The 10,873-nt window shown below is 36.1% G+C and overlaps 1 protein-coding gene across 2 annotated transcripts; it reads left to right on the top strand.

The window, feature by feature from the left end:
- Window positions 1-3,497: 3,497 nt before the first annotated feature.
- Window positions 3,498-6,304, top strand: LOC102582572 (putative F-box/LRR-repeat protein At5g02930). Of its 2 annotated transcripts, XM_006339995.2 has the most exons (3): window positions 3,498-4,546; window positions 5,311-5,475; window positions 5,873-6,304. In XM_006339995.2, exons 1-3 carry the CDS (start codon window positions 3,578-3,580, stop codon window positions 6,197-6,199), a joined length of 1,461 nt encoding a protein of 486 aa, XP_006340057.1. In that variant the 5' UTR covers window positions 3,498-3,577; the 3' UTR covers window positions 6,200-6,304. The 2 variants fall into 2 exon arrangements, with proteins under 2 accessions (XP_006340057.1, XP_015169548.1); XM_015314062.1 differs by lacking the exon at window positions 5,311-5,475.
- Window positions 6,305-10,873: the final 4,569 nt, after the last annotated feature.

Here is a 10,873-nt window from a genome sequence, read left to right on the forward strand (position 1 = left end):
GCGGGAAGAATCCCGCCCCAGCGGTCATAATGGAAACACAACCCAGGCCAACTAATTTTCTGGGGTTTTTCTCTTTTCTAATTTTCCCAAAGGTTCCCAGCTCTACCAAACGAATTTAGGATAATTCTCTGAGCTAAGAGAAATCATGTCTATCCCAAGTAAATCCCACGATACACGAACCAACTCGTTCTTATTAATTTAGCACCACAACCCACACATCCCCAAAATACACGAAGACATTTACGCGGTCATTACACAAGCGCAAGACAAGTCCAAATTCTTTAATTAGTTCGTTTCATAGACGACCATTACTGATCATCTACTCCTTGTATGACCCCTAAGGTCAGATACCAATTGGAACATTCTCAGTTTCAATTAACTTGTTTGTGTCCCTTCAGCCGGGACTACGACATCTAGTTCACTTCGTTGAGATAACAATTAGAATCGGGAGATACCAATTGGACTCAACTCATACCACAAGCGACAATAGTAGTTAGCGAGCCCCACAAAACTACTAATTTCAATCATAAAACTTGGTCGAACTCAATTCTTAATCTCCTCAATCTTTAACTGATGGTAACCAGACCTTAAATCAATCTTAGAGAAAACCGTTGCACCTTGCAATTGGTCAAAGAGGACATCTATCCGAGGCAATGAATATTTGTTCTGAATGGTGACCCTATTCAACTGACAGTAGTCTATACACATCCTCTCTTGCTAGTGATGGTGTTACCACTTTTGTTGCTCTAGTTCAGACCATAGAGTGAAGAAGGAAAGATACCAATGTGTATCACCCAGATACCAATTGAATTCAAGTCATAGCACGAAGAAGTAGAAAGAAGTGAGTTTTTCCTAAAGTCCTATAGCCTCTCGAAAAAAAGTACGGACGTCATCGTACCGTTCTGTAAGACTCTACTAGACTAGTTTTGGTACAATGAGATCAATGAACCTAGGGTTCTGATACCAACTTTGTCACGGCCCAGACAGTCGTGATTGACACTCACACTAACCCTCCGATGGGAGAACCATTACTACAACCCAAATTAATAAATTTTATGGAAACTAAGACATTTAAAGATACGGAAGCAGGTTTAACTAACAATAAAAATGGAGTCCCCATAAACTCCAAAGGTTTAAATAAACTAGCCAAACTAATGCGGAAGAACAACCCCTAGAACCTGAAAGTCATTATACCAAAACTCTACTAACGACAAGTCTAAGAACAAGGGGTACAACCCTGAAACTAAAAGAACACCTTAACAAATAGTCTAAGTCCAAAAAAAGTGGACTTAAATAAGAAAGATCAATGGCAGCCCGAAAGAACTGGCTCACCCTTCCGGTCACGCTCAATAGTCACCTAGCTGAGGTCTATCAATAGCCACATGAAGATGCCCTGTACTTAACAAAGAAAGAGCAAGTGAAGTATCAGTACACAACCACATTGTACTGGTAGGATCACGCGGCTATCCCATTAAGTGCAACATAAGTAATTTAATACAACATAATAATACCATGCATACACCGAGCATATACAATATCATCATCATTTACGAACAACGGAGCATTTCACAATTCTTATATATCACAGTTATATCAAGTAGTTGGTCCTCTCATGGAACCCAAACCCAAACAATTAGCATACCAGAACGTGGTACCCGATCCAATGTTTATGCCAGAACGTGGCAATCGATCCTAATCAGTTATACCGAAACGTGGCAACCGAACCCAATTAGTTATGCCAGAACGTGGCAACTGATCCCAATTAATTATGCCGGCACGTGGCAACCGATCCATTCAGCATACTACAATCACAATCACAAGTATATTTTCAACATCATACAATCAAGAAGTGATTCATGACATATAATTATTCATCTATTTCATTTACAACAAGTGTGATCAATAATGTAACATTCGCATACATACATATATCATAATGAAGCAAGAACAAACATACATCACACAATCATAGAATCACAACCATTACCTACTTCGAAACATGCTTGAAATCCTAAGAAACTTGATCCTTCCTTTTCCGAATTCGTGCCGCTTGTTCTTGGTCTACAAACAACAATTATAATATGGGAATCAATAAACGAACACTAATTACTTGGATTTCTAACAATTCTATCAACCCTAGATGTTCTATGATCTCAATTAGGGTTGTTTCCACCGTGTATTCTAAATCAAAACCCTCCCCCATCGATAATAACCCAAGAAAATAGGTTCTACGGATCGAAAAATGGATTAGGGGAGTAAAATCCTTACCTTTAGTACTAAAAGAGGTGGAAAACCTTCAAGAAATAGCCCTGGGTCGTTTCTTAGCTCTTAAGAATGAACTTTTGCAAAAAAAATCACATTTTTGGAGGGTTTTACCCTATTTAAGTTGCAACTGTCCCGCTACGGCGGGACCCATCCCGCTACAGCTGGATGCACGGAGACAGACGTTCACGCTAAGATCATTTTTGGGAGTTTTACTCACCCAAATTTGATTTCGTAAAGTCGTACGGGTTTCTTAACGTCTTAGCTATCCACTCATTTAATCCAATTCATTAATAGATCTCTCATTTGTTACCAGATTTCCCTAGACCTCATTGACTCCGATTTCGTCCAAATCTGGACTAGGCTAGGAAATCTCAAGTTACTACGAAAAAGTTTTCTATCCCCAATTCTTTCCCCGTTGGCTTTTCAATAGCGACGGAATCAGGTCGTTACAACTTACTACTAATCAAGTTTTAAAATTTATAATTGATTGTGTAAAAATATAAATTTTAATGATTGAAATATAGTTTTTATTTGATATTTATTATGTTTAAGTTCTTCAAACTATCAAGAATTATGGCCTTACATGAAATTTGATAAATATAAAGTAACAGGAGGGAGGGAGAATGAGGTAATTCTAAAGAAATTATACGCGCACAAAAATATTATTTTATATTTATTTAAAATTGAGACATAAGTGCGTAGGAGATTTTACGACTAAACTATTATTTGTTGTTTGAGGGTAATTATTACTCATTTTATATTAAAAGTACATTAATTATAATTAACAAACTCAAAATACCTTAACCGTTCTTTACTTTTCTTTTTACTTTGACAAATAGTATATTTATGTGATTTATTTTTTATTTTTATACATTCTAAGAATAAATATTGTGTTCTTTCACTTTTAAAAAATAATAAATACAGCACATGTAATTTTCTTATGTTTTTCCTTTGTGGAATCAAATTGTATGTCTGTGCACATTTATAGAAAGATATTATTATTATTATTTTATTTGATATACTTTTTCATGTAAGGAGTAATTCTTGAAATTTTTTTACTAAACCCCAACTTAGATTTACAAATATTAATTATAAATTATAATATTAGATAAATATATTATCATATTTATAAATACCTCTTCTATATGATAATAATAATAATAATAATAATATATATTAGGTTAACCCAAAATATTCATAAGACAAAGTTATACTACTGTCTAAAAGTGAAAGTGAGGCGGTGCTTGAAACGGCAGTACTACTGTACTGTCTAATAAAGTTTTGAAAGGGGAAAGTAGTGTGACAAAGGAGGATGGACGAGCAGGACCCATCCCCTCGCAATTCTGCAAAAACAGATGAAACTGGAATTGATTGTATCAGTGCGTTGCCAGACTCTGTTATTGTTGAAATTCTTTCTAAAATCCCTATTACAGATGCCTGCACAACAACTATTCTCTCTAAACATTGGCAATATCTGTGGACTTGTATCCATAACCTCCATTGTTACCGCTCCAACACTGGTTCTGGTTGGTCTGATAAGAGGCTTATTTCATTCATGGACAATGCATTACCTCTTCTTACCTCCTCTAAAATTAAAAGCTTCACTCTACATTTCACACCTAACATTGCTCTATCAAATTATCATTCCAAACTCCGTTCCAAACTCCACGAATGGCTTGAAATTGTATTGAAGAAAAAAGTGGAGAATCTTGACCTAGATTTATGGGGTTGCGACTATTATTTGGATAGTGATCTGTATAGCTTGCCTCAGGAACTTTGCAGCAGTTCATCACTTGTAAAACTAAAATTCAAGTTTTGCAAAATACCAGAAGATCGTAAACTCAATTGGACATCCCTAAAGAGTTTAACACTAACATTTGTGCTTCTCACTGAGGAACACATGAAACAAATAACATCAAATTGTCATCACCTGGAATCTTTAAAGCTGTGTGATTTTTGTGGTTTTCATCGTTTGCATTTAACTTCCCCAAAATGTACGACACTTGAATTGAGTAACCACACACATCCTCTTGGCTATATGGGAGATGAGTGTTACTTTGAAATTGTTGCTCCATATGTTCAACATTTTAGGATTTCAGGGAATTTTGATGGTGTGGGAATTAGGCTCGGGGACATGTCGTCTTTGATCCACGCTGATCTTACTTACAACTTGTATGATGACCGTGGATTAGATGATGTAATTGACAAAAGCATAGTGAAAGATCACTTGACAAGCGTAGCTTGTGCTAATGAGCTAATCATCCCATCCTTGTATATCGAGGTCAGTTTACTCTACCATGTCTTTTTATGCATACATGAATATATATAGCTCATCTCTTTTTTATTTATATTAGTATATAGATGACCTATTTAGTGGCTTTAAGTAATATTAATGTTTTCTTTATTACCAAAACTGGAATAGGTCCCAACAACATATGCACCTGTTTACCTCATATAGTCAGCTTGTGTTCTTCTTTGCTAATTTCTTTAATATACTTCACTCCTTGCAATCTACTTCTCATGATTTTAGATATAGTCTTTTACAAGACAGTACAACAAGATATTTGCCTAAATTCTTTGATATTTCTTCGGAGATGCTGGCCTGTCTGCGGTCGGGTGCCTTGACATAGTGATTATAGCAGTAGGAGTGGGGGTGGATTGTGCAGTACTTCCTGCACATGCCAGCTCCGGCTTCTTAGTATATATTGCTAATAGGTACCTCTTCGGGGGACTTCAACGGTAAATTCTTCAACTGGTCCTTTAACACCTATCGCATTGGCTGTTGTTACTGGGGTTAAAAAATGATTTACAGATATTCCTTTCTCTGGTAGCTGAATTTTCTTAACAATCCTCAGCCAGCCTCTGCCTTTAGCCCTTTCCGGCAAGGTGCAAAGTAGTAAATCACACACTAAATTGCACGAGAGTAAAACTAGAGGTTGGAGGGAGTAGTATTATATATATAGTTTGGTGTATTTTTAAGCCTGATAAATTTGATATTATGTTACTCAATACACTTAGATGAATCTACTTCTATCTCTTGTATAGATGATTTCCATGTTGATATTGCAAAAAGAAGATGTCTCATTACCGTTGATGGAGTGCAAACGATTGACGATAAATTCTTGGATTAGCAAATATACCTTCCTTGGCATCGACAGACTCTTAAGTTCAACTCCTTGTCTAGAGAATTTGACAATACATCTTAAAGTGGTACGTATGCATGTTTTTAACTGATTTAATGCTTCGAAATACTTTTTTTTCATCTTCACTCATTTTATTCTTTTTCTTCATGTGTCTGTTCTATTTTGTTAGAGAGAATAGTGTTTGATATAGCTAGGGTTCTGATTTTTATTTGTGACCCAAGTTGTGCTGCACTCAAGACTATTTTTTACAATGAGTACATAAGTAATTCCTGTTACTATTACACGCCCACTGATCTCCTACAACTTCACAACTGCAACAAAAAAATCTTCTTAATGAAAGATCTCGTCTATCAATATTTATTTCTGTTAAGTGTTTCACTTGCTTGTCTATTGTTGATATATGTTGTTAAGCTTTTGCCCCTCATTTAATTATATTCTGTTTTGTGGTTCTTCTGTATCCTTAGGACTGCACTTTCTTAAATTACTGGTGTGAAGACATGGATGAGTTGGAAGACAACTATGAAAACATATTCATCATAGGTTCGTTGCGGAATCTGAAAATCTTAAAGGTTATTTTACAGTGGAGTCCCTTCATAGAGGATGACACGACAACAGAGCTTACTGAACTGATGAAGTGTTTGTTTGAGCACGCAAAATATCTGGAGAAACTGGTTATAGTGGCAGAGACCAGAGATTGTTCAGAAGTGATACAAAATTTGTTAGCTCTTCCCAGAGTTTCTAATAGTACTGTAGTTGTTTCCTCAGAATCGGTTGCTGGTGCTGAGTACTGAGTAGAATTTATTTAGATCGATTCCGTTTGTTTCCCAGAATATTTTGTTCAACTATTATGAATCTCTTTACATTTATTTGATAGCTTATATAAAGCTTTTATGTTAGCATTGTTTATCATATGGACTATTTCACTTGCATCAATCTTTGAGGGTATATCAAACCTTTTTAATAAGATTTTAGAAATAATCAAAATGACAATATTAGCAACTCACCTTTTAATTGATACTCATTTTAAAATACTAGTCTTTGGACACGTGTTTTACATGTGTGTTCCATGTGATTTTTTATAGATATGTTAGGATGACTAAAATTCTATGAAAATATGTGTGCAATGAGTAATAAAATGCAACAATTACAAATAAATCTTTAATAATATGACCAAAAAACACCAAATGAAGGGCGCATTTTGATGTTTCAAATTATTTTTTTTAAACTACCAATGGTAACTTCTGAACTTTGGTTAATCGTCAACAAATTTTAAATAAAGTCGCAAATGACTAATTTAAGCCCAAATAAGAATATAGACCTTCATCATTTGCATTTAACTTCCCCAAAATGTACGAGACTGGAATTGATCCTTAGGACTATATGGGAGGTGATTGTTACTTTAAAATTGTTGCTCCATATGTTCAACATTTTGAGATTTCAGGGCATTACAATCCTGCGGAAATTAAGCTTGGGGAGTTGTCGTCTTGATACATGCTGATCTTACTTATGAGTTATGACTTGTATGACTTCCATGGATTAGATAAAGTAATTGAGATAACCATAGTGAAAGATCACTTGGCAAGCGTAGCTAATCTGTTACCAGTAAATAGACTAGCCCAATTTTGATCCTCTTACTTCGCATGGGCAATTTCCTTTAGCTTTGGGATGCTGTCCTGCCTGCAGTCGGATGCCTTGGCATCAGCGGTTACAGCAGTAGGAGTGGGGGTGGATTGCGCTGTATTTCCCTCACATGCCAGCTCCAGCTTCTTAGTATATATTGCTAGTATGCCTCGTCGGGGGACTTCAATTTGGGGAAATCGTCAACAGTTCCTTCCACAACTATTGCATTCGCTGTTGTTACTGGGGTTCAAAAATGATTTACAGATACTCCTTTCTCTGGTAGCTCGATTTTCCTAACAATCCTCGGCACGTGTCTGCCTTTAGACATTTCCGGCAAGATGCAAAGTAGTAGATCACACATTAAATTGCATGAGAGAAAAACTAGAGAAGGGAGCTAGTAGTATTATATAGTTTGGTATGTTTTTAAGCCTTATAAATTTGATATTCTGATACACAATATACTTAGCGTAATCTACTTCTCTCTCCTGTATAGATGATTTCGGTGATGGTGTTGCAAAAAGAAGATGTTTCATTGCCGTTGTTGGAGTGCAAACGATTGATGATAAATTCTTGGATTAACAAATATACCTTCCTTGGCATCAACAAACTCTCAAGGTCAACTCCTCGTTCAGTGAATTTGACAATACTTTCTGAAGAGACAAAAGTTGTTACAGTCCTAATTTATAGATTGCAGCTCTTGTTAAAGCTGTGAATCTGTAGATAGCAGCTCGTATGACTTCCCACCATGCTCCTAATAAATTCAAAAAGGATTGGAATGCTCAATGTGATTGATCACTGCAAATTGATGGAACATACTAAGGTTGATTATTATCGGTTGATTGGGTACCCTCCTAACTTCAAGTTTAAAAAGAAGTTTGGGAAAAACACAGGTCCTCATGAGAGAGGAGGTGATCTTCGAAGTCATGCTCACAATGCTAGGATTGAAGATAGTTGATCATACAGTGATGAAGCACAGCCTCGAGCTGCTTATGTCAACTCATATAATGATCTAGGTCCTTCTGACTTCTCTAGGAGTGGTGATTGGCATAAGTTCTCAGGCTCTCACAATCACCCTCAACCTCAGTACCCTCAGATGATGCATCATACGGTTAACTCTCCACAATTTAATCTGTTCATGAAGGCCATGCCCAAAGCAGATGTACCAGAGTCCTCCTCCAACATGTGCAGGCTATCTGATTCAGCAAACATGGGAGGTAATGTCTCTAATTCTCTTGTGCTTGAGGATTCCCTCCAGGTTCTGTATTTGCTTCTTGTGTATATAACAATAACAAGGAATGGATAATAGACACTAGTGCATCCAATCATATGATTTCCCATAAAGAGATGTTAAACTTTGAGTAGCCTATTACTATTTATAATAAGCATGCTTACTTACCAAATGGAAGGTCTGTAGATGTGCCACATGTTGGTAGTTGTGACTTAATGGGTGGCAAGTCTGTGAAGAATGTGTTATACATTCCTCATTTTTAGATACAACCTGCTTTCAGTGTCTAAGATAACTAAGGAGCTTCAATGCTCAGTTCATTTTTTTCCTGGCTACTGTGTATTCCAGGACCCCTCTCAAGTGTGAAGGTACTGGAGATTGGTGAAGAAAAGAAAGGGCTCTTTTTGCTGAACCGTAAAGGGAATGAAACTAATCACTCAATAAAAGGAATGATAGCTACAAAGAATAAACTGGACATTCTTCTCTGGCATAGGAGGATGGGCCATGCCTCTGTAGGAACAATGAAACATTTGCTTAGTATTTGCGGTTCACCTTTGCAAGAAAAGAGTAGGCCATTAGAAAAACCTAGTTGTGTAATATGCAGTGGAGTCCCTTCATAGAGGATGACACGACAACAGAGCTTACTGAACTGATGAAGTGATTGTTTGAGCACGCAAAATATCTGGAGAAACTAGTTATAGTGGCAGAGACCAGCGATTGTTCAGAAGTGATACAAAGTTTGTAGCTCTTCCCAGGGTTTCTAATAGTACTGTAGTTGTTTCCTCAGAATCGGTTGCTGGTGCTGAGTTCTGAGTAGAATTTATTTAGATCGATTCCGTTTGTTTCCCAGAATATTTTGTTCAATTATTATGAATCTCTTTACATTTATTTGATAGCTCATATAAAGCTTTTATGTTAGCATTGTTTATCATATGGACTATTTCACTCGCATCAATCTTTGAGGGTATATCAAACCTTTTTAATAAGATTTTAGAAATAATCAAAATGACAATATTAGCAAATCGCCTTTTAATTGATACTCATTATAAAATACTAGTCTTTGGACACGTGGTTTACATGTGTGTTTCATGTGAATTTTTATAGATATGTTAGGATGACTAAAATTCTATGAAAATATGTGTGCAATGAGTAATAAAATGTAACAATTACAAATAAATCTTTAATAATATGACAAAAAACACCAAATGAAGGGCGCATTTTGATTATTAAACTACCAACGGTAACTTCTGAACTTTGGTTAATCGTCAACAAATTTTCAATAAAGTCACAAATGACTAATTTAAGCCCAAATAAGAATATAGACTTTAATTGATTGGCCATGGACATCCTTATGACTATATGGGAGGTGATTGTTACTTTAAAATTGTTGCTCCATCTGTTCAACATTTAAAAAATTTAGGGGATTTCAATCCTGCGGAAATTAAGCTTGGGGAGCTGTCGTCTTTGATACAAGCTGATCTTACTTATGAGTTATGACTTGTATGACTTCCATGGATTAGATGAAGTAATTGAGATAACCATAATGAAAGATCACTTGGCAAGCACAGCATGTGCTAATGAGCTAATCACACCATCATGGTATATATATCGAGGTCAGTTTACACTCCATGTCTTTTTATGCAAATATGAATATATACCCAATGTCTCTAAAACAAGCATGTCTCTCTTTTAGGACATGAAGTAACTCATGAAATATGTAAAAGAAAACAAGAGATTTTACACAACAGTTACAATCTTCTGCCTTTCTTTTCAAAACTTGTACTACTATGTAATAACAATAATCTTGTAGTAAGTTTGAGAAAATCTAAATTTATTTTTCCAAAGATATGATTAACAACAACATAGTGTAACCCTACATGTGATGTCTCTGGAAGGTAGAGTGTACCCAGACCTTAACTCTATCTAGTGGCAAAGATATGATTGAAACTGAAATTTAAAGCATGTCACAAAGAGACTGTCTGTGATGTTGCTAATCTTTTTTTTTTTAATGAAAATTGATGAAGTTGAAGAATAGTTTTAACACAAAGAAAAAGCAGCTTTTGGAAGAAAAGAGTAGGTCATCAGAAAACATACTCCAAATTCATTCCTTGCTATGCTAATCTGTTGCCAGTAAATAGACTAGCCCAATTTTGATCCTCTTTCTTCGCATGGGCAATTTCCTTTAGCTTTGGGATGCTGGCCTGCCTGCAATCGGATGCCTTGGCATCAGGGATTACAGCAGTAGGAGTGGGAGTGGATTGAGCTGTATTTCCCTCACATGCCAGCTCCAGCTTCTTAGTATATATTGCTAGTACGTACCTCTTCGGGGGTCTTCAATTTGGGGATATCATCAACAGTTCCTTCCACATCTATCGCATTCGCTGCTGTTACTGGGGTTCAAAAATGATTTACAGATACTCCTGTCACACCCCAAGCCTACATCTTGGACGTGGTCGACACTCGAAAGCCATTGCTGGCCCCAAGCGAACCCTTGGCCTGACTCAACTCTTAGTGGAAACTTACTCAACAATAAATGAACTCAAAACAAAATTTTACTCAATGTCTTTAAAAGAAATAACTCATAATGTATTAGAACATTCATTGGCCAAAAGAAGACAAC

This window comes from Solanum tuberosum, unplaced genomic scaffold (genome assembly GCF_000226075.1).
Source record: "Solanum tuberosum cultivar DM 1-3 516 R44 unplaced genomic scaffold, SolTub_3.0 scf00013, whole genome shotgun sequence".
Classification (NCBI taxonomy): Eukaryota; Viridiplantae; Streptophyta; class Magnoliopsida; order Solanales; family Solanaceae; genus Solanum; species Solanum tuberosum.

Bases quoted from the DNA above. Each gene is read 5' to 3' on its own strand.
- LOC102582572 (XM_006339995.2), top strand. From the start codon at position 3,578: ATGGACGAGCAGGACCCATCCCCTCGCAATTCTGCAAAAACAGATGAA. The intron at 4,547-5,310 runs GTCAGTTTACTC...TCTCTTGTATAG, and splicing joins TCCCATCCTTGTATATCGAG to ATGATTTCCATGTTGATATT. The intron at 5,476-5,872 runs GTACGTATGCAT...CTGTATCCTTAG, and splicing joins TGACAATACATCTTAAAGTG to GACTGCACTTTCTTAAATTA.